The sequence below is a fragment of the Mobula birostris genome, chromosome 2, assembly GCF_030028105.1.
Source record: "Mobula birostris isolate sMobBir1 chromosome 2, sMobBir1.hap1, whole genome shotgun sequence".
NCBI classification, from domain to species: domain Eukaryota; kingdom Metazoa; phylum Chordata; class Chondrichthyes; order Myliobatiformes; family Myliobatidae; genus Mobula; species Mobula birostris.
Window position 1 is genome coordinate 240,653,820 of NC_092371.1, and position 24,632 is coordinate 240,678,451.

At 43.7% G+C, this 24,632-nt stretch overlaps 1 protein-coding gene across 3 annotated transcripts in view; it reads left to right on the forward strand.

Annotated features, from left to right (window-relative positions):
- clu (clusterin) overlaps positions 1 to 21,975 on the forward strand; it is a 45,460-nt gene extending 23,485 nt beyond the window's left edge. For all 3 annotated transcript variants that reach the window (XM_072251648.1, XM_072251649.1, XM_072251650.1), the window contains exons 5-9: positions 243 to 627; positions 9,478 to 9,606; positions 14,080 to 14,300; positions 16,581 to 16,777; positions 21,789 to 21,975. In XM_072251648.1, the coding sequence (XP_072107749.1) occupies positions 243 to 627; positions 9,478 to 9,606; positions 14,080 to 14,300; positions 16,581 to 16,777; positions 21,789 to 21,798 (942 nt within the window). In that variant the 3' untranslated portion in view covers positions 21,799 to 21,975. The remainder of the gene's footprint in view (positions 1 to 242; positions 628 to 9,477; positions 9,607 to 14,079; positions 14,301 to 16,580; positions 16,778 to 21,788) is intronic.
- Positions 21,976 to 24,632: the final 2,657 nt, after the last annotated feature.

Genomic DNA, 24,632 nt, shown 5'->3' on the forward strand with positions numbered 1-24,632 from the left:
ATTTGTTGAACCTTGAAGTGGATGGGCTACAGCGACAGAAAACCATGGGGGTGCACTCAGTGACCACTCTATTAGGTAAAGGAGGTGCTGAATAAAGTGGTCACTGAGTGTAAGTCAATAAAATGTTGTCTAACTTTTACATCTCACTCAAGCTTATTTGGAATGGGAAGTATGTTGGGAATTGATTGTAAGGGACTTCTAAATCTTCTGTTGAATCTGATTATGATTGACCTCTCAAACAGGTGGAAAAATTCTTCAATGAAACGTCAGTAGACTCTGTTTGGTTTAATGGTGAGAAAATGGATTCGCTGATGGAAAAGAATGAAGAACTGGGTGAACAATTTGAACAGGTTGAAAGACAGTTTGAAGACATGGATGAATTTTTCAAAGAGAGCACCAAGGCCTTTGATGCGATGGATAGCTTTACTGGTGATCCCTTCAATGGCATGGGTTTCTTCCCAAGGCGTTTTTCCTTGTTTCCAGATTATTCCTTTCCCAGATTTGGATCCAATGGCTTTGGACATGGAATGCTTTCCTCGTTGTTCGACATGACTCAGAGGATGTTTGACAAATTCCATAGAATCATGAATGATCCTGAATTAAATCCAGAACTATTTCCTGAGGGAGGTAAGAAATAATCATTGGGACTAGCTTACTAGATTTAAGCAGTTGGTTTGTATACAATAACCTTTAAAGCTACCTGCAGCCAGTCTTTGAATAACAAAAAAAAAAAAGTTAAATCTGGACATAAAGGCTTAGAGTGGATGTGGAGAGGATATTTCCTATAGCGGGGGTGTAGAAGAAACCGCCTCAGAATAGAAGGATGATCTTTTAAAACAGAAATTAGGAGGAGAAGGGGAGAAAAAAAAACCAGAGGACATGGGTTAAGGGTGAGGGGGGAAAAGTTTGAAGGGAACATTAGGGGGGGCTTCACACAGAGTGATGGGAGTGTGGAATGAGCTGCCAGACGAGGTGGTAAATACGGGTTCTTTTTTAACATTTAAGAATAAATTGGACAGATACATGGATGGGAGGTGTATGGAGGGATATGGTCCGTGTGCAGGTCAGTGGGACTAGGCAGAAAATGGTTCGGCACAGCCAAGAAGGGCCAAAACGCTTGTTTCTGTGCTGTAGTTTCTATGGTATGGTTTCTGTGAATTTCTTTAGCCAGAGGATGGTGAATCTGTGGAATTCATTGCCACAGACGGCTGTGAAGGTCAAGTTATTGGGTATATTTAAAGCAGAAGTTGATAGTTTCTTGATTAGTAAGGGTATCAAAGCTCACAGGGAAAAGGTGGGAGAATGGGGCTGAGACAGATAATAAAATAACCATGAAAGAATAGAGAAGACTTGATAGTCTTTGCAAAAACAAGAAATTGGAAATATAAAAAAAAATATACAGTTGCAAGAAAAAGTTTGTGAACCCTTTGCAGTTACTTGGTTTTCTGCATCAATTACTTGTAAAATGTGGTCTGATCTTTAACTGAGTCACAATAATAGACAAGCACAATCTGCCTAAACTAATAACACACAAACAATTGTATTACTTCTCGTCAATACTGAGTATACCATTTAAACAATCATAGTCTAGGTTCAAAAAAGTATGTGAACCTCTGGGGTAATGCCTTCTACAAAAACTGTTTGGAGTCAAATGTTCCAATCAATAAACGCTGACGGAAGTGAAAGGGAACCCAAGGATAACAGCAAAAGACCTGCAGAAATCTCTAGAACTTGCTAAAGTCTCTGTTCATGTGTCCACTATAAGAAAAACACTGAACAAGAATGGTGTTCATGGAAGGACAACACAGGAAACCACTGCTCTCCAAAAAAGGGGGGGGGGGAAAAAGCATTGCTGTACATCTCAAGTTTGCAAAAGACCACCTGGATGTTCCACAATGCTTCTGGGGCAATGTTCTGTGGACAGATGAGACAAAAGTTGGACTTTTTAACAGAAATGCGCACTGCTATGGTTGGAGGAAAAAGGGCACACTGCACACCAACACCAAAACCTCATCCCAACTGTGAAGCATGTTAGAAGGAGCATCATGGTTTGGGGCTGCTTTGCTGCCTCAGGGCCTGGACAGCTTGCAATCTTGAGGGAACAATGCATTGAAAATTGGATCAAGACGTTTTGCAGGAGAATGTCAGCTTAATAGAAGTTGAATGATACATCAAGACAATGATCCGAAACATAAGAGAATCAACAACAGAATTGTTTTAAAAGAAGAAAATCTGTGTTTTGGAGTGGCCAAGCCAGAGTCCAGACCAAATGAGACGCTGTGGCATGACCTGAAGAGGGCTGCTGTTGCAAAGTTTTCCAGAAATCCCAAAGGAAAGAGGAGAAGATGGTGGCGCGACGCAGCGCGCGTGGTCGTTCCGAATTGATATTGATATGTGTTAACTAGGGGGCCGTGCAAAATCCAGATTTGATGGAGACAGCCGTGAGAAGCACAGAGGAACATCTGGAGTAATTTCTTAAATGCCCGCTTCGCTGCTGCTGCTACTGTGCGATCAAGAATCTCCGGAGGGGAAGGCCCCGAATCCTCAGCTTTGCGTATGGCTTGTTGCCGGGGTCGGGGTCGAAGCGCTCGGCAGAGATGGTGCTCGGTGCTCAGTGTCGGAGAGGTGGGTCGGAGGCTTGTAGTTTTTGGACGGACTGTGAGTCGGACTTTGGTCGGATGCTTCTGGGATGCTGCACCGGCAAGTTTGCGGCGCTGGAGGTTCACCGTCTGCGTGAGATGATGGACTTTCAAGAGACTTTGAGATTTTTACTGTGCCATGGTCTGTTATTATCAAATTACGGTATTGCTTTGCACTGTTGTAACTATATGTTATAATTATGTGGTTTTTGTTAGTTTTTAAGTCAGTTTGTCGTGTTTTCGTGATATCATTCTGGAGAAACATTTTATCATTTCTTAATGCAAGCATTACTAAATGACAATAAAAGGGGATTGCGTGTCCTTATAGTCATAAATATTGATGAACTAAAACACTCTTGTATGTGTGAATTGTCTAAAATTCCTTCTTGCCATTGTGCCAGTCTGATCAGCAGCTAGAGGTAATGTTTTGTGGAGGTAATTGTTTTCAAAGGAGGTTCTACCAGTTATTAAATACAAGGGTTCACGTACATTTTCCATCCTGGACTGTAAATAATTAAACAATTTGTTCAATAAAGACATGAAAAGTATAATTGTTTGTGTTATTAGTTTAGGCAGATTGTGCATGTCCATTATTATGACTTGGATGAAGATCAGACCACATTTTGAGTAATTAATGCGGAGAACCAGGTAACTGCAAAGGGTTCACAAACTTTTTCATTCAACTGTATGTCACACGGGTATTGAAAAAGGAAACTTTTCTTGGAGTAGCCTGGGTGTGTGAGCATCAGAAAAGGGACTTGTTTGAGGATTTGCTTGTAATTTGCGGATGGTTTGGCAGAAATCCTGCTTCAGGTTTGATTCGAAGAAGGAGCCTGAGAGTCTGAGTGGGAGTGCCGAGAAAGACATTTTTGAAATTTTCGTTATTTTTTTTTCTCCAACGGCGTTCTGAGAGGCGGGACTGCGCAGGCGTGTGACGTCGGGCTGTGCAGCGCGACAGATTTAAAAGGAACAGAGCCTCATAGAGCGGGCAGCGTAGTTTGCGGGCGGCAGAGTGAGCCGGGAGCAAAGTGAAGACTTAAGGGCTTCGGCTCAACTGGCTTAGGCGGAAACGGGTGAGGCAAGGGAGGTTTGGCATTCATTTTCTGTTGTTATTTGAGGAGAGGGGCAGTATGAGTGTGAGGGCAGTTTGCTGTTCTCTGTGTCGGATGTGGGAGGCCCTGGAGTCTCCAAGCCTCCCGGACGTCTACATCTGCGCCAAGTGCATCGAGATGCAGCTCCTAAGGGACCGCGTTACGGAACTGGAGCTGCAGCTCGATGACCTTCGTCTGGTCAGGGAGAGTGAGGAGTTGATAGAGAGGAGTTGCAGGCAGGTGGTCACGCCGGGGCCACGGGAGGCAGACAAGTGGGTCACGGTTAGGAGGGGGAAGGGGAAGAGTCAGGTAATAGGGAGTACCCAGGTGGCTGTGCCCCTTAACAATAGGTACTCCTGTTTGAGTACTGTTGGGGGGGCAGCTTACCCGGGGGAAGCGACAGTGGCCGTGTTTCCGGCACAGAGTCTGGCCCTGTAGCTCAGAAGGGTAGGGCAAGGAAGAGGAGGGCAGTTGTGATAGGGGACTCGATAGTAAGGGGGTCAGATAGGCGATTCTGTGGACGCAGTCCAGAGACCCAGATGGTAGTTTGCCTCCCTGGTGCCAGGGTCCGGGATATTTCTGATCGTGTCCAAGATATCCTGAAGTGGGAGGGTGAGGAGCCAGAAGTTGTGGGACATATAGGTACCAATGACATAGATAGGAAAAGGGATGAGGTCCTGAAAGGAGAATATAGGGAGCTAGGAGGGGAGTTGAGAAAAAGGACCGCAAAGGTAGTAATCTTGGGATTACTGCCTGTGCCACGCGACAGTGAGAGTAGGAATGCGATGAGGTGGAGGAAAAATGCGTGGCTGAGGGATTGGAGCAGGGGGCAGGGATTCAAGTTTTTGGATCATTGGGACCTCTTTTGGCGCAGGCGTGACCTGTACAAAAAGGACGGGTTACACTGGAATCCTAGGGGGACCAATATCCTGGCAGGGAGATTAGCGAGGGCTACTGAGGTGACTTTAAACTAGAATGGTTGGGGGGTGGGAATCAAATTAAAGAGGCTAGGCGTGAGGAGGTTAGTTCACAACGGGGTTGGGAACCAGTGCAGAGAGACAGAGGGGTGTAAAGTGAGGGTAGAAGCAAAAAGTACTAAGGAGAAAAGTAAAAGTGGCAGGCCGACAAATCCAGGGCAAGCATTAAAAAGGGCCACTTTTCAACATAATTGTATAAGGGCTAAGAGTTGTAAAAGAGCGCCTGAAGGCTTTGTGTGTCAATGCAAGGAACATTCGTAATAAGGTGGATGAATTGAAAGTGCAGATTGTTATTAATGATTATGATATAGTTGGGATCACAGAGACATGGTTCCAGGGTGACCAAGGATGGGAGCTCAACGTTCAGGGATATTCAATATTCAGGAGGGATAGACATGAAGGAAGGGGAGGTGGGGTGGCGTTGCTGGTTAAAGAAGAGATTAACGCAATAGAAAGGAAGGACATAAGCTGGGAAGATGTGGAATCGATATGGGTGGAGCTGCGTAACACTAAGGGGCAGAAGACGCTGGTGGGAGTTGTGTACAGGCCACCTAACAGTAGTAGTGAGGTCGGAGATGAAATTAAACAGGAAATTAGAAATGTGTGCAATAAAGGAACAGCAGTTATAATGGGTGACTTCAATCTACATGTAGATTGGGTGAACCAAATTGGTAAAGGTGCTGAGGAAGAGGATTTCTTGGAATGTATGCGGGATGGTTTTTTGAACCAACATGTCGAGGAACCAACTGGAGAGCAGGCTATTCTGGACTGGGTTTTGAGCAATGAGGAAGGGTTAATTAGCAATCTTGTCGTGAGAGGCCCCTTGGGTAAGAGTGACCATAATATGGTGGAATTCTTCATTAAGATGGAGAGTGACATAGTTAATTCAGAAACAAAGGTTCTGAACTTAAAGAGGGGTAACTTTGAAGGTATGAGACGTGAATTAGCTAAGATAGACTGGCAAATGACACTTAAAGGATTGACGGTGGATATGCAATGGCAAGCATTTAAAGATTGCATGGATGAACTACAACAATTGTTCATCCCAGTTTGGCAAAAGAATAAATCAAGGAAGGTAGTGCACCCGTGGCTGACAAGAGAAATTAGGGATAGTATCAATTCCAAAGAAGAAGCATACAAATTAGCCAGAGAAGGTGGCTCACCTGAGGACTGGGAGAAATTCAGAGTTCAGCAGAGGAGGACAAAGGGCTTAATTAGGAAGGGGAAAAAAGATTATGGGAGAAAACTGGCAGGAAACATAAAAACTGACTGTAAAAGCTCTTATAGATATGTAAAAAGGAAAAGACTGGTAAAGACAAATGTAGGTCCCCTACAGACAGAAACAGGTGAATTGATTATGGGGAGCAAGGACATGGCAGACCAATTGAATAATTACTTTGGTTCTGTCTTCACTAAGGAGGACATAAATAATCTTCCAGAAATAGTAGGGGACAGAGGGTCCAGTGAGATGGAGGAACTGAGCGAAATAAATGTTAATTAGTAGGGAAGTGGTGTTAGGTAAATTGAAGGGATTGAAGGCAGATAAATCCCCAGGGCCAGATGGTCTGCATCCTAGAGTGCTTAAGGAAGTAGCCCAAGGAATAGTGGATGCATTAGTGATAATTTTTCAAAACGCGTTAGATTCTGGACTAGTTCCTGAGGATTGGAAGGTGGCTAATGTAACCCCACTTTTTAAAAAAGGAGGAAGAGAGAAACCGGGGAATTATAGACCGGTTAGCCTGACATTGGTGGTGGGGCAACTGCTGGAGTCAGTTATCAAAGATGTGATAACAGCACATTTGGAAAGCGGTGAAATGATCGGACAAAGTCAGCATGGATTTGTGAAAGGAAAATCATGTCTCACGAATCTCATAGAATTTTTTGAGGATGTAACTAGTAGAGTGGATAAGGGAGAACCAGTGGATGTGGTATATTTGGATTTTCAAAAGGCTTTTGACAAGGACCCACACAGGAGATTAGTGTGCAAACTTAAAGCACACGGTATTGGGGGTAAGGTATTGATGTGGATGGAGAATTGGTTAGCAGACAGGAAGCAAAGAGTGGGAATAAACGAGACCTTTTCAGAATGGCAGGCGGTGACTAGTGGGGTACCGCAAGGCTCAGTGCTGGGACCCCAGTTGTTTACAATATTTATTAATGACTTGGATGAGGGAATTAAATGCAGCATCTCCAAGTTTGCGGATGACACGAAGCTGGGTGGCAGTGTTAGCTGTGAGGAGGATGCTAAGAGGATGCAGGGTGACTTGGATAGGTTGGGTGAGTGGGCAAATTCATGGCAGATGCAATTTAATGTGGATAAATGCGAAGTTATACACTTTGGTGGCAAAAATAGGAAAACAGATTATCATCTGAATGGTGGCCGATTAGGAAAAGGGGAGGTGCAACGAGACCTGGGTGTCATTATACACTAGTCATTGAAAGTGGGCATGCAGGTACAGCAGGCGGTGAAAAAGGCGAATGGTATGCTGGTATTTATAGCGAGAGGATTCGAGTACAGGAGCAGGGAGGTACTACTGCAGTTGTACAAGGCCTTGGTGAGACCACACCTGGAGTATTGTGTGCAGTTTTGGTCCTCTAATCTGAGGAAAGACATCCTTGCCATAGAGGGAGTACAAAGAAGGTTCACCAGATTGATTCCTGGGATGGCAGGACTTTCATATGAAGAAAGACTGGATGAACTGGGCTTGTACTCGTTGGAATTTAAAAGATTGAGGGGGGATCTGATTGAAACGTATAAAATCCTAAAGGGATTGGACAGGCTAGATGCAGGAAGATTGTTCCTGATGTCGGGGAAGTCCAGAACGAGGGGTCACAGTTTAAGGATAAAGGGGAAGCCTTTTAGGACTGAGATTAGGAAAAACTTCTTCACACAGTGAGTGGTGAATCTGTGGAATTCTCTGCCACAGGAAACAGTTGAAACCAGTTCATTGGCTATATTTAAGAGGGAGTTAGATATGGCCCTTGTGGCTACGGGGATCAGAGGGTATGGAGGGAAGGCTGGGGCGGGGTTCTGAGTTGGATGATCAGCCATGATCATAATAAATGGCAGTGCAGGCTCGAAGGGCCGAATGGCCTACTCCTGCGCCTATTTTCTATGTTTCTATGTAATATATTACCATTCCACCAGGCTTGGCTACTGAAATCCCAAAGAGCCACTATAATTAACCAAAATGCCTTGGAATGAGGGTGCTTGGGGTGGGGAAGCAGTTTAGTTTTTTCACATTGGTTTCTTTTTTACTGTATATAACATACAGGTTGCCCTCATTAGGGTAATTGGAATTGGTAAAGTGATGGATTAGGGTAAGATGGAATAGATCCTTGGCTGAATTTTATCATCACTTCAACACATGTATGTGTGCAGGAAAAATCATTGTGGATCCCACCCACAGTTTGATATTTCATACTAAGCTAGTTAGTACCAGTTTGAGTACCCATTATCCAAAATGCTTGGGGCCGGAAGTGTTTTGGATTTTGGATTCTCAAAAATATTATGGAATTGCCTTCATTTCTGACTCTGAATTTATGTGCTACCGGTAAGCAGTCTTTGTCTTATACTTGATAGTCACAAGGGGGCAGGGAGAGGGGAATCATGATTGGGAAAGGGGGAAAGGAGAGGGGAGGGAGCAGGAAGCACCCGAGAGACATTCTGTAATGATCAATAAACTGACTGTTTGGAATCAAATGACCTTGCCTGGTGTCTCAGGCCTGGGTGTGTCTGCATCCGCATCACCCCCCATCTGCCCCTGGCACTCCTTCTCTGTCAGCTGTCCCACACCCCTCCTATGGTGCTCCATCATCACCATTCCCAGCATGCTTTGCTACTGCCAGATTTATAAACTCTCTCTACATTGATAAATACAGTACTGTGCAAATATCTTGGGCACCTTAGCTCTAAAGACTACTTAATTTCTTTTTTATTGAGATACAGAGTGGGCCCCTTTGGCCCTTGGAGCTGCATTGTTCAGCAATTCCCCAGTTTTTTCCCAGTTTTAACCCCAGCCTAATCGTGGGACAATTTACAATAACCAATTTGCCTATCGACCGGTACATTTTTGGACTGTGGGAGGAAGCTGGGGCACCCAGAGGAAACCCACGAGGTCACGGGGAGGACGCACAAACTCCTACAGGCAGCAGCGGGAATTGAACCTGTGTCGCCTGTACTGTAAAGCGCTGTGCTCCACTACGTCACCGTGCTGCCCCTTTTGCACAGTACTGTAAAAGAGTCACTGGTAGTCCAACTAGAGAATTAAGGAGAAATTATTTTGAACTGGTGATTTGGAATGATGATCTTACTGGCACGTAGTATTTTCAGGGAATGGCACAGACCAATTCGAAGGATGAGGTAGAAGCCCACCTTTACCCAACCTCAGCATTCTTGTGCAGAAGAGACTGATGTGCAAAAGCCAGGGTGATTACATTGGGCAGAAAGATTTTTGTTTGAGCCATTGATAAACTGAATTGGCCCACAAGAACCTTTAAGACTCGAACTAGAGGTCATGGGTTAAGGGTGAAAGGTGAAATGTTTAAAGGGAACAGGGTGGTGAGAGTGTGGAATTGACGTGGTGCTTGTGGGTTTGATGTCAGTTTTTTAAGAGAAATTTGGCTAGATACATGGGTGGGAATGTTATGGAAGGCTGTGTTCTGGATGCAACTCAATGCGACTAGGCAACGTATGTTGGGCTAAAAGGCCTGTTACTGTGTTGTAGTGGCCTATGACTCTTATAATTAATATTTCATTTCTTTTAATAGAAGAGCAAAATGGGACAGTATCATCAGATGGAAATAATAAATTCATCTGTCACGAAATACGGCGGAACTCGTCTGGTTGCATGAAGCTTTCCAACAAGTGTGAGAAGTGCAAAGAACTCATGTCCTTGGGTAAATTAAAACATTCGTACAAATATTGAGCAGAAATTTTGTGAAAGATTTGTTTGCAAGGGATAAGATCGTATTTGAGCAAAGTAGATAGTGGGATGAGACCTGCTCTAAGATGCTACAAGCTATACCTTTGTAGTAGTAAGTGAATGAAAGCATAATTAATGTAAGCACAACTAATTATGACATCATTTTGCCGAAGTTTCTCCCCTCACACAGATGCCGATCAAAACCCCTTGATCTAGTTTTAAACTGTCAGAGGTTATCAGTCATCTGAGACTTGAGAGACTGCAACTACTTCAAATCCTGAGCAACACACACAAAATGCTGGAGGAACTGGGCAGGTCAGGCAGTATCTATGGAGGGAAATGAACAACTAATGTTTTGCACTCACACCATAAGACACTGAGCAGAATTAGGCCATTCGGTCCATCGAGTACACCACCATTTTATCATGGCTGATCTGTTTCCTTCTTAATTGCAATCTCCTGCCTTCTCCCCGTAGCCTTTCACACCCTGACTAATCAAGAGCTTCTCAGCCTCTACCTTAAGTGCACCCAGTGACCTGGCCTCCACTGTTGCCTGTGGCAAGACCCTCCTTCAAGACAAAAAAGGAAGCCAGAACAAAGGGTAGAGGGTGGGGGTAAGAGGAGGAGGACCAAAAGCTGACCAGTGATAGGTAGGGGTAAACAGCGAAGCACTGTCCATGGTAATAGCTGGGATCTCCTGGTGGTCAGCCATTTTAATTTCACTTCCTATTGCAACACTGACATGTCTATTCATGGGCTCCTCCACCGCTAAATTGAGACTACATGCGGATTAGAGGAACAAAACCTTGTATTCTGTCTTGGCAGTCTCCAAGCTAAAACCATCAACATAAGTATTTCTAACTTCCAGTAACCACCCCCCTCTGTCTCTCCTTTCCCCCCCCCAACACACTCTCCACTTTGTTGCCCCTTATCCCCATGAGCCCTTTATCTCTTCTTTTCCCCTCCCCTGCCCTGACAGCTTGCCCATCACCCATACCTCCCTCTAGTTTCCCACCTTCCCTTTACTGTCCGCTGTCCTCTCCTTTCAGATTCCATCTTCTTTGGCCTTTTGCATCTTCCACCTTTCGCCTCCCATCTTCTTGCATTGTTTCCACTTTCTCCCCTGATTGTCTGCCTACCTTACCACTCTTACCTGGACTCATCTGTCACCTGTCAGCTCGTGCTCTTCCTGCCACCCCAGCCCACCCAAAACTTTTATTCCGGCTTCTATCTTCTTCTTTTCTAGTCTTCATGAACAGTTACAGCCAGACACATCAGCGAGGAGATACAGGGGCCTGAAAAAACACATTCAACGGATCAGGAACAGCTTCTTCCCCTCTGCCATCAGATTTCTGAATGGGCATTGAACCCATGAACACTACCTCTCTACATTTTTTTTGCAGTACTTATTTAATTTAACTTTTTTAATATACAGAGATGCTTGCTGTAATTCAGTTTGTATTATTATGCATTGCAATGTACCACAGCTGCATAACACCATTCTTCATGACGTGGAGACATTAAGCCTGATGCTGATTCTCTGCATTCCCCTCCATAGATGCTGCCCGGCCTCAGTTCCTCCAGCATTTTGTGTGTGTTTTACTCCTCTCATTCGTTCATTGGATTCACTAACTATGTCCCAGCTTGCTGCTGCGGCAAGATAGGAAAAAAGGCAACTTGAATTGGTGTGCAGGACAAAGTTAATTCCTCAAATAGTAATATTCGGGGGGAAAATGTTTTGATATCATAACATCAGATCCTATACTAATGTTTTAAATGTATCATGAAAAGATTAGTTCCTGTTAAATATTTATTTAGCGATACAGCAAGGAGAGCCCCTTTGAGCCACACTGCCCTGGCAACCCGAATTGACCATAAGCTAACCATGGGACAATTTACAATGGCCGATTAACCTGTCCAGTACATATTTGGGCTGCGGGAGGAAAGCCGAGTTCGTTCAATTGTGATGTGCTATGTCGTGACATATAAGCGATCAGGGTCTTTCTTGGCAAATTTGTCTGCAGAAGTGGTTTGCTATTGCCGCCTTCTGGGCAGTGTTCTTTACAAGACGGGTGACCCCAACCATTATCAATACTCTTCAAGGATTGTCTGTCTGGTGTCAGTGATCACATAACCAGGTGATATGCACTGGCTGCTCATACAACTACCTACCATCTGCTCCCAAGGCCTCACGTGACCCTGTTCCAGATTGGGGGACTAAGCAGGTGGTACACCTTGCCCAAGGGTGACCTACAGGCTAGTGGAGGGAAGGAGCGCCTTATACCTCCTTTGGTAGAGACGTATCTCCACCCGGACACCCAGAAACTAGAGCATGGGGAAGACATATAGAAACACTTCACAGAACAGTGCTGGAGTTGAACTCTGGAATGCCCTAAGCTGTATTAGCATCGGACTAACTGGCTGATTGTTGTGTACAAGCAAAGCTGTTAAGAATCAATGTTTCAGAACCACATTAATGGAAATTAAAATATTCAAAGATTCATTTAATATCAGAGAATGTATAACAGAATGCAACCTGAAATTTGCACTCTTCACAGACATCCACAAAACAAGAAACCAATAGAATGATTGATAGAAACATCAAAGCCCCCCTCATCCTTAGTAAACAAATACAGTTAAAAAGATACTTGAGGATTTTGCTCATAGATGTATTGATTAAGAGAATCAAAAGTCTACCTGATGTAATATTTATTATTCAAATATTGGTATAATCAGAATCAGGTTTATTTTCACTGGCATGTGACGTGAAATTTGTTAACTTAGCAGCAGCAGCAGTTCAATGCAGTACATAATCTAGCAGAGAAAAAATAATAAATAAAATAAGTAGATCAATTGAATAGATTTTTAAAAAACATGCAAAACCAGAAATACTGTAAATTTCAAAAAAAAAAAAAGTGAGGTAGTGTCCAAAGATTCAATGTCCGTTTAGGAATCGGATGGCAGAGGGGAAGAAGCTGTTTCTGAATCGCTGAGTGTGTGCCTTCAGGCTTCTGTACCTCCTACCTAATGGTAACAGTGAGAAAAGGGCATGCCCTGGGTGCTGGAAACCTTAATAATGGATGCTGCCTTTCTGAGACATCGCTCCCTGAAGATGTCCTGGGTACTTTGTGGGCTAGTACCCAAGATGGAGCTGACTAGATTTACAACCTTCTGCAGCTTCTTTCGGTCCTGTGCAATAGCTCCTCCATACCAGACAGTGATGCAGCCTGTCAGAATGCTCTCCATGGTGCAACTATAGAAGTCCTTAAGTGTATTTGTTGACATGCCAAATCTCTTCAAACTCCTAATAAAGTATAGCCACTGTCTTCAATCTCCTTTCTAAAAGAATGCCCCTCTCTTCTAAGGCTGTGTCCTCTGGTCTTGGACTGTTTTACCATAGAAACGTCCTCTCCGCATCCACTCTATCAAGGCATTTCACTATTCGGTGGGTTTCAATGAGGTCACCACTCATTCTTTTGAGTTTCAGTGAATACCCACCCAGAGCCATCAAACACTCTGGCACGGTGTCAATTTGTCTTTGGTCTCCCATGTTTCCCCCATCCTTCAGGGGTCTAATGAAGTGCTGTTGGTGTTCAAGGCTTCCTCACCCTGCCAGTAGCTTCCCCTCTGTTTTCATTACTGTGAGCCATGCAAATCCTGGCTGGAGTCTTGGGAACACTGTCTCACACAGATATAGAAGGATTCTTCATTGCTGTTTCTGTAACAATACCCTACCAAGAGTCAAAGCTCAAGGCCTTGACTCCAGCCAAAACGGCTGTATGGGTCATTGAGGCACACAAACCTCTGAACCCTACAACAAGGTTGTGGTCCCCTTGGAGGTTAGTTTTTCAACAGGCTGTTTATTTTCTTTCAGACAAATCCATAAGGCATCCATCATCATGATATTTTCAAATTGGACATTAACATAAAGTAGAATTGCAAATAATTAGTAATCAGCTAATAATTGTCCTTGAGTTTGGAGGCTTGCGTGCCTCACTGATCCAGAGAGCTATGTTGGCTGGAGTCAGGACTTTATGCTTTGGCCCTTGGTAGGGTCACCCTATGCCAAACAGGTCAAAGGGTAGAGGACGGACTGAGTGGTCCAGTGGTCCACCGGTCCTCCAGGTTCAGGGGTTCAACTTGGGGCTGGAATTCCTGAGTAGTAAAACCAAGACTGTTATGGAAACAGCAATGAAGACTCCTTCTACATCTGAGCGCGGTGGTATTTTTGAGTCTCCACGTGGGATTTGCATGACTGACAGTAGTGAAAAACGAGAGTAAGCTACTGATGTAATGAAGGGAGTCCTGAACCCTGCCAGTGATGGAGGACCTTCATTGCTGCCCTAAAAGCCAACTGCGTACTGAGCAGTAAGTAATGACAGACATGATATTGGATTAATGATGAAAATTCTGATCTTTCTACAACTGATTTTTTTTTCTCCTTCAGAGTGTTTTGACAAAGATCACAAACCTTTACGAAAGACTTTTGAAGACTCCCTCTTGATGGCAGAAAAACTTGCAAAGAAATATGACAATCTGATGTTTGATTTTCAAGAATACATGAAAAACCAAACAAGAGAACTGGAAAACCTTAACAAACAGTTTGGATGGGTGTCTAAACTGGCAAATTATACGAAAAGCCCCGAAGGGTTTTACAAAATTAAAGCTGTAAGTATGGGTATTGGTATTTGAAAGGGGTGCTCAACATTTCAAAGTGTCTCTTCACGTTGACATGAAATTAATTTAGATAATATTTAAAACATGCAGTAACAGAATATTTATTTTTAAGTACAAATTTGAATTATAACAAATATAATCTATTTTGCAATTCTCAGTAACACAAGAGATTCTGCAGATGCAGGAAATTCAAAGCAACACACACAAAGTGCTGGAGGAACTCTACGGGGATGAATAAATAGTCGACATTTTCAAGCTGAAACCTTTATTAATGGTGAATGGTCTTGGCCCGAAATGTTGACTTTTTTTTCATTTCCATCCATGCTGCCTGACCTACTGAGTTCCTCCAGCATTTTGTGTGTGTTACTTACAATCCTCATTCATGGGAAACTTTGAACCATATTGACTGTGGAGTGTATGGTGTTTTCTAGTTAAGGGTATTTCCATCTAGGTTTTCTAAATACAAGCATTACACTTAAACTTTACCGAAAATCATAATTTATTAATTGACCTCTTGGTTACTTGAACTTTCCTCCACAACATTTACTTGATATTCATACTTTCTTTAGAAAAACAATTTTTGAAGAATGCTAATCGATTACTCATTTTCAATTTGTAAACACAGAACATTAGAACATACATAGAAAATTTACACCACATTACAGGCCCTTCGGCCCACAATGTTGTGCCGAGCATGTAACCTACTCTAGAAACGTCTAGAATTTCCCTAGCACATAGCCCTCTATTTTTCTCAGCTCCATGTACCTATCTAAGAAGCTCCTAAAAGACTGTATTGTATCCGCTTTCACCACCGCTGCCGGCAGTGTATTCCACACACCCACCCCTCTCTGTGTGAAGAACTTACCCCTGACATCCCCTGTGTACCTATTTCCAAGCATCTTAAAACTATGCCCCCTCACATTAGCCATTTCAGCCCTGGGAAAAAGTCTCTGGCTATCCACACGATCAAGGCCCCCCTCATCATCTTATACACATTGTAGAAGCAACAAGTCCACTGCAAATTATTTAGTTGCTAACTTTGTGGAACAGCTAATATTTGTACCAACTTTGCCACAAGAAAGCAAGGTCCATCGTTAATGACTCCCACCATCCAGTCCAGGCCATGCTGTCTTCTTGTTACTACCAACACAGGAGGTACAGGAGCCTTGGGTCCCACACCACCAGGTTCAGAAACAGTTATTACCCTTCAACCATCAGGCACCTGAAGCAGCGAGGATAACTTCACTCACCTCAACACTGACCTGATTGCACAACCTATGGACTCTACAACTCGAGTGCTCTTGGTATTCGCAAACACGAGGAGTTCTGCAGATGCTGGGAATTCAAGCAACACACATCAAAGTTGCTGGTGAACGCAGCAGGCCAGGCAGCATCTCTAGGAAGAGGTGCAGTCGACGTCTCAGGGCGGGACTCTTCATCTAGTCCTGACGAAGGGTCCCGGCCTGAAACGTCGACTGTACCTCCTCCTAGAGATGCTGCCTGGCCTGCTGCGTTCACCAGCAACTTTGATGTGTGTTGCTCTTGGTATTACTACTATTTTTTTTGTATTTGCACAGTTTATCATCTTTTGGACTTTGGTTGTATGGTTATACATATTGGTGTATAGTTTTTCATAAATTCTATTGTATTTAAATTTTCCTGTAAATGCCTGCAAGAAAAATTAATCTCAAAGAAGTATATGGTAACATGTACATACTTTGATAATAAATTTACTTTGATCAACCATCAGAGACAGCTATCAGGAGTGCTGCATACACAGGGCCCTTAGTATTATTAAGGATCACACCCATCCATCCAGCATCTTCTTTGACTTTCTACCACCATCAGGCAGGAGACTATGATGCATAAAGACAAGAACAGTCAGGATGGGAAACAGTATCTTTCCTCAGGCCATGAGGCTTCTGAAATCACAGCTACATTGTATTCAAACTGCCACTGGTTAATCTGTCTTTAACCTTACAATATTTAATTTATGCACTTCATTTTATTACTTATGTGTGATTTCATCTGTAGATTTTGTCCTTGCCTTCATAAGTTATTATGTGATGTGTACTCTGCACCCTAGATCGGGGAAACGTTGCCTCATTTCTATTTGCATTATATGGCTATATACATATATATAGTTAAATTGCAATAAATTTGACAATTCCTATAGAAAATGCTTGACCTTTTACAGCTGTTGCTTTAATCAGGAGGTTGTATTTCCAACCAAGTGGTGCAGAGCTGAAGATACGATTTTATCTTCTCCAGGTATTATCAAGCTCTGAAAGCAATCCTGATACCAATGTCACGGTTCAGATATTTGATTCACCTCAGTTGACTTTCACTGTCCCCGGCAACTCTGACTGGGATGACCCAGAGTTCTCAGATGTGCTGGCACAGAAAGCATTGGACCTCTACAACAAATGGAAGACAGAAGTCTCACCAACACAGCCGCTGGAAACTATGTGAGTGTCAAATTTGCTTTTCTTAAAAATAAATAAATAAAATCACTCTTAAGACATAGTAACAGAATTAGGCCATTCGGCCCATCAGGTCTGCGCTGCTGTGCTGTAACCCAAAACCCCAAAACTCTGTTGTAAGTAATCTTAACTCTCACTAAGTTCTGTACTTCTATGAGCTTGGAGTGCTAACCAAGAAACCAAGACTTGATTCTAAAATTAATTTTCAAATCTGCCAAAGGGTTTGTTCCTGCTTTATCTGTTACCTCTTCCAGGTCTACAACTAGAGAATGTTCACTTCAATCTCACCCTCCTTTATCATCCCAAATGTAATTGGCTCTTTGTCCTAAATTCAATTCCTAAATATTCCTGTCTCTCTCCAGTTTATTTTACTTAACTGGCCTTTTTTTTGACTTGGGTAATCTTAAGATGCTTGGAAGTGGGTACAGAGGAGATGTCAGGGGTAAGTTTTTTTACGCAGAGAGTGGTGAGCGCGTGGAATGGGCTGCCAGTAACGGTGGTGGAGGCGGATACGACAGGGTCTTTTAAGAGACTCCTGGATAGGTACATGGAGCTTAGGAAAGTAGAAGTCTATGGGTAACCCTAGGTAATTTCTAAGGTGGACATGTTTAGCTCAGCTTTCTGGGCCGAAGGGCCTGTATTTTGCTGTAGGTTTTCTATGTTAATATTGCCACACAATCCAGTGCCAACATAGCATGCCCACAATGCTTGGCAGAATAATACAGACCACAACAAAATTGCAGCAAACAATCCCCTTTCTTTCCTCCCACCCACAGACATGGAGGTCTCCAATTCAAAAACAGGTTTTCAATCTCTAGCCAGTCAGCCTTTGATTTCTGGACTTCTCATTGATCTGGGAGCTTCAGTCTTCAGAATCAACCCCCAGACTAGATTTTGACGGGATCACAAACTCCAGATCTGCCAACTGACTGGCCCTCATACCTCCTCCTCGCATGGACGTCTGACCCTTGGACAGCTCAGTATCCCCAGATGTCCTTTGTGACCTGTCCACATCACTTTTCTTTGATCGCAGAGCAGAGGACTGGACTCCAGATGTTCTTCATCCCCGTCCACACCTCTAGACTTCAAATGCAGAGCGGAGGCCTGATCTGTAACTCCTCCACATCCCTGTCCCTAAACCCTAACCGCACCTCTAACTCCCCACATCCCTGTCCCTAAACCCTAATCTGACTTCTAACTCCCCATATCTCTGTCCCTAAACCCTTATCTGGCCTCTAACTTCCCATATCTCTGTCCCTAAACCCTAACCGGACCTCTAACTCCACTACATCCCTGTCCCTAAACCCTAACCGCACCTCTAACTTCCTTCTGTGCTCCAGAACCATCCCCTGTAAACAAAAAAAAAAAACAACTAAACCTGAACCATGAACTGAGTGACTGTCGTCTGAGTGGACGTGGTCATTGTGGTTTTCTTGAGGTTTTAGCTCCTCAAGGCTTCAGTGGAGAGAGGTTTCACTCAGAGGAAGCAAAGGAAGGAAAAGCTCAAGGTAATTTCCCTCCCCTTGTCCGCTCAGCTAGGACAGCAGAGATGCCAGGCAGGATAGTGGAATGCTCCTCTTGTGGGATGTGGGAAGGCACAGAGACCTCCAGTGTCCCTGACGACTACAACTGGGAGAGGAGCATCCAGCTGCAGCTTCTAACAAACAGTGTTAAGGGGTTGGAGCTAGAACTGGATGAACTCCAGATCATTCGGGAGGCTGGGGTTGATGGGGCGTACAGAGAGGTAGTTACACTCAAGGTGCAGGACACAGTCAGGAAGGGGAAAGGGGTTAAGGAGCCAGTGCAGAGTACCCCTGTGGCTGTCCCCCTCAACAACAGGTATATCACTTTGGATGGGGTTTGGGGGGGGGGGGCATGACCTGACAGAGGAAGGTCAAGGTGGTCGGGTCTCTGGCACGGAGTCTGCTTCTGTGACTCAGAAGGCTGGGGGGAGGGTGTGGGGGGAGAGAAGAGGTACGCTGTGGTGATAGGGGATTGTTAGTTAAGGGAATGACAGGAGGTTCTGTGGGCAAGAACGAGATTCCCAGATGGTATATTGTCTCCTGGGTGCCAGGGTCTCTGGGACATCTCGGATCAAGTCCTCAGCATTCTCAAGCGAGAGGGTGAGGTAGGTCCACGTAGGTACCAATGACATGGGTAGGACGAGTGACGAGGTTCTGCATGGGGAGTTCAGGGAGGTGGGTGTTAAGTTAAAGGGCAGGAACTCCAGGGTTGTTATCTCAAGATTGCTACCCGTGCCTTGTGCTAGTGAGGCCAGAAACTGGGAAGATTATACAGTTTAATACATGGCTAAGGAGTTGGTGTAAGAGGGAGGGCATATGATTTTTGGATCATTGGGCTCTCTTGTAGGGAAAGTGGGACCTGAACAGAAGGGACAGTTTGAACCTGAACTGGAGGGGGACAAATAGCCCAGCAGGGAGGTTTGTTAATGCTGCACAGTGGGGTTTAAACTAGAGTTACGGGGGGATGGAACCAGAGTGCCAGAACAGTTAGTGGAGGCAGATTTTTGCTAACACCCAAGACGTTGTTCGGAATCAAAAGTTTGAGCATGGTACAATTAGTGTCTTGAAATGGTTATATTTCAATGCAACAAGTATTGTAGAAAAGGCGGATGTTAGTGCTGAAGATGAGGTAGCTGATTTACAAACCAGGTGTTGTATCTGAATGCATACAGTATACGGAATAAGGCAGATGATTGCAGCAGTTACAGATTGACAGGTATGATGTTGTAGGCACCACTGAATCATGGCTGAAAGACTATAGCTGGGAGCTTAATGTCACAAGGGTACACATTGTATTGAAAGGATAGGCAGGAAGGCAGAGGGGGCAGCGTTGCTCTGTTGGTTCTTAAAAAAAACACAAAATCAAATCATTAGGAACAGGTATTATAGGGTCAGGAGGTGTTGATTCATTGTGGATACAGCTAAGGAACTACAAGGGTAAAAAGATCATGATGGGAATTGTATACTGACCCCTAAACAGTAGTAAGGATGTAGCCTACAGATTACAGTGGGAGATTTTAAAAAACGCATGCAGAAAGGGCAATGTTACAATAGTCATGGGGGACTTGAATATGCAGGTAGACTGGGAAAATCAGGTTGGTGCTGGATTACAGGAGGGGGAATTTCTAGAGTGCCTACGAGATGACTTTTAGAGCAACTTGTGGTTAAGCCCACTAGAGGATCAGCAATTTTGGATTGGGTGCTATGGAATGAACCAGAAATGATTGAGAGCTTGAGGTAAAAGAACCCTTAGGGGAAAGTGATCATAGTCACACAAATTTTAGAAGAAGCTAAAGTCGGATGTATCAGTACTACAGTGGAGTTAAGGTAATTAAAGGCATGTGCAAGGAGTTGGCCAGGGTTGATTGGAAAATAACCCTGGCTAACTCTCCCTACCCTCCAATTTGGTCTAGTCTCAAAGTTGCATCCGTTTTCCTACAGGCTCTAGTTACTTTCCTCAATCCTTCCTTTCTCATTTAATTTTTAATGAAAATATCTCACCAAACCTAAGTACTTGCCCATTGGCTGTTTATAAGACATAGGAGCAGAGATAGACCATTCAGCCCATCAAGTCTGCTCTGCCATTCCATGATCATGGTCTTCCATCTGTCTGTAATGTGCCTGTGGAGAAGACCCCCCCCCCCCCTTCACACTGTTGTTCTTATTCTTTTCTCTTTCCATAACCATGGTTATTCTTGGCAAATTTTTCTACAGAATGGATTTCTCATTGCCGCCTTCTGGGAAGTGTCTTTACAAGACAGTGACCCCAGCTGTTATAAATACCCCACAGAGATTGTCTGCCTGGTGTTAAAGGTCACATAGCCTGGACTTGTGATCTGCACTGGCTGCTTGTACGACCATCCACCACCCGCTCCCATGGCTGCATGTGATCCTGAATTTGGGGGGTGGGGGGAGAAGAAACTGGGTGAACTAAACAGCTACTACTCCTCGCCCAAGGGTGACCTGCAGGCCAGCAGAGGGAAGGAGTGACTTTTGCACTTCCTTTGGTAGAGGTGCTTCTCCAGCCTGCCACCCATGGCTGATTTATTCTTCTTCTCAAGCCCAGTCTCCTCTTTCTAAAGGTGTAACCTTTGACAGCCTTACTAATTAAGAACTTAAAACCTATTTGTCCAGTGGCCTCCAACTTGATGGCATGAACATTGACTTCTCAAACTTCTGCAAATGCCCCACCTCCCCCTCGTACCCCATCCGTTATTTATCTATATACACACATTCTTTCTCTCACTCTCCTTTTTCTCCCTCTGCCCCTCTCACTATACCCCTTGCCCATCCTCTGGGTTTTGCCCCACCTCCCCCTTTCTTTCTCCCTGGACCTCCTGTCCCATAATCCTCTCATATCCCTTTTGCAAATCAACTGTCCAGCTCTTGGCTCCATCCCTCCCCCTCCTGTCTTCTCCTATCATTTTGGATCTCCCCCTCCCCCTCCCCCTCCTCCTCCCCCTCCCACTTTCAAATCTCTTACTAGCTCTTCCTTCAGTTAGTCCTGACGAAGGGTCTCGGCTTGAAACGTCGACTGTACCTCTTCCTAGAGATGCTGCCTGGCCTACTGCATTCACCAGCAACTTTTATGTGTATTGCTTGAATTTCCAGCATCTGCAGAATTCCTCGTGTTTGTGTGTCTAGTTGGACATGTGGCTTTCTACACATAATTGGGTCTACCTATTGCTAAATCTCATAAAATGTTTACAACAACATGAGAGCTAATTATAGCTGAATTCTCTACAAAATAGTCATAGGAAAAAAAACAGCACAGAAACAGGCCTTTTGGTCCATCTAGTCTATGCTGAACTATTTAAACAGCCTATTCCCATTGATCTGCACCTGGTCCATAGCCCTCCATTAATCCTAAATCTATAATGAACTAAAGTATTTATACAAATTTTTGATAGTATTTATTATGATACAAAATGTTAGTGTTTAACGTTCACAATTTCAATATTTCTATTTTACAGAGAGGCGTGAGGGGAGCAAGTTCCTGCTTTACTTGCTTTGAAGACTACTTCCGTAAACCTTTTAGCAGGTAGCAAATAGGTTTATAGCCCAAAGCTACTGAAATCTTCTGCATTACTGCTGCTGGTCTACTGCACTGCTGCCATTTAACATGGACTATTCAATAAACACTATTGGAAGCAAATTAAATTGTGGCTTTGATTTTCTTTAAGTAGTTCTTTGACTTGAGAGGTAGGACAGAATCTGTAGTTCAGAACCGGGTTTAATATCACCAGTACATGTCATGAGATTAGTTAACTTTGCGGTAGCAGTACAATGAAATACATGATACTATAGGGAAAACTGAATTACAGTTAGTCTATATTAAATTAAATAAGTAATGCACAAAAAAGAAAGTAATGAGGTTGTCTTTGGAGGTTCAGTGTTCAAACCAAGGACATGCCCTTATTGTTACCATCAGGGAAGAGGTACAGGAGCCTGAAGACACACACTTGACGATTCAGGAATGGCTTCTTCCCCTCCGCCACCCGACTTCTGAATGGACATTAAACCCATCGACACTATTTGCACTTCTTATTTAACTTAAGGCATCCGTTAGTCTTGCAAGACCATGAATCTGCGCCTGGAAAGTCTTCACTCTCCAGGGTGCAGGCCTGGGCAAGGTTGTATGGAAGACCAGCAGTTGTCCATGCTGAAAGTCTCCCCTCTTCACGACACCAATGTTGTCCAAGGGAAGGGCATTAGGAACCCATACAGCTTGGCACCGGTGTCGTCGCAGAGCAATGTGTGATTAAGTGTCTTGCTCAAGGACACAACACGTTGCCTCGGCTGGGGCTCAAACTCACGACCTTCAGGTCGCTAGTCCAATGCCTTAACCACTAGGCCACGTGCCCACACTAACTTAACAATTTCATAAATATATTTACCACAATGCAGTTTATTATATAGTACATGGTACTGCTGCTGCATAACAACAAATTTCACATTTGCTGGTGGGCACTAGCCTCTGGTAGTATCCAAGACATCTTCAAGGAACAGTGTCTCACGAAGGCGGCGTCCATCGTTTAGGACCCACATCACTGAGGTCATGCCTTGTTGTCATTGTTACTTTGCCCAAGGGTGACCTGCAGGCTAGAGGAGGGAATTACACCTAGGGTAGAGGCATAGTGTGGCAGGATGGAGCTGTCTATATAGATCTATTCATTACACAATGCATTGAATTAGAAAAAGATAAAACAATAACAATGCAGAATAAAGTGTAACATCTACAAAGAGCAGAGTGCGGGGAAACACTATGGTGATAGATCATAATGAGAGATTGTGAGGTCAAGGGAATCTCTTGACCTCAGTCTATCTTATACAGGTTACTAAGAGTTTAAGGAGAACAGAAGCTTTCCTTGAAGCTGCTTGTACATGCTTCCATTTGTTGGGTAAATTTAAAGCAGTTCTTGATTAGTCAGGGCATCAGTAGTTACAGGGAGAAGGCAGAAGACTGGGCCATGGTAGAGCAGACTTGATGGGCTGACTAGCCTAATTCTGCTCCTATATCTCGTGGTCTAAAGGCTTTATCTTCTGCCTGATGGTGGATCTCAAGGCATTAAATAATACTGTGTAGACAGAGTCCATGGAGGGGGAGACCTTATTTGCTGAGATGTGATCACAACTCTGCGGTTTCTTGCAGTCAGGGGTAGAGTTGTTGCCAGATCAAGCTACAAACCCAGTTAGAGTTAAAAATAAAACACCTAGTACAGTGCTCCCATGGTTAAACAATTCTGTCTGCAAACTCGAGACCATGCAGAGCTGCTGTGAGAAAATGGAAGAAAACTGGACTAGATGTTCACCGTAATATTTTCAAGGAAAAACCAAGCTTCTTTAACGTTGCTAAATGCTCTACAGAAAGACCCCATTTTCGCAAGATTATTACAGAGAACATCTTCAACTACAAACTGACTATTGAACCCTATTAATGTTCTCAAGTCAAACATCTGCCACAAAAAGTGAGGTCAGGGCCAGAGGCAAGTTCACCTCTGGGGTGAACTAGGCCATGACCTGTGCTCAGCACCTGCATCAGCTGCTGTGTTGGCTGGCTTTGTACTGTGGACTCACTTTCCTGACCTTCAGTTCTGAATGTTATTTGATTTTATTGTTTACATGATTTGTCTGTACTGCAGATTGGGTGTTTAATTTTGTTTTTAATGGATTTTACTGGGTTTCTTTAGTGGCTGCCTGTAAAGAGGCAAATCAAGGTTATATGTAGTACACATACTTTAATATAAATGTACTTTTGTCAACAACATTACTTCCATTCGGAAGTGTATAGCTACAAATACTGGTAACCTCTAAAGTCGACCTCTTAAAAAAGACAACAAAAGGATGAGGACTCAGTTGACAGTTTTTAAACACTAGCTCAAAACCTATTTATTTAACCTTGCTTTAACTAACTTATTTTTATGTTTGTACTTTTATCCCATTGTAAAGCACTTTGAACTACATAACTGTATGAAAAGTGCTGTATAAATGAAGATATTGTGATGTAGCCAGATAGGATGCTCTCTAGACTTCAATTTAAGAGTTGGTGAAGGTCAAAGAGAATGACAAATTTCTTTAGCCTCCTGAGGAAGTGCATGTGCCGCTGAATTTTCTTGGCCATAGCATCAATGTGGTTGGATGGGCTAGTGGTGAAGTTCATTCCTAGCAACTTGAAGCTCTCAACCCGCTTTGATGCGAACAGGAATATGTGCACCACCCTTTTCCTGAACTCTGACCAAGTTTTTAATCTCCCTAATGTTGGAAGTTCAAAGTAAATTTATTAGCAAAGTAGATATCTCACAATATCCAACCCTGAG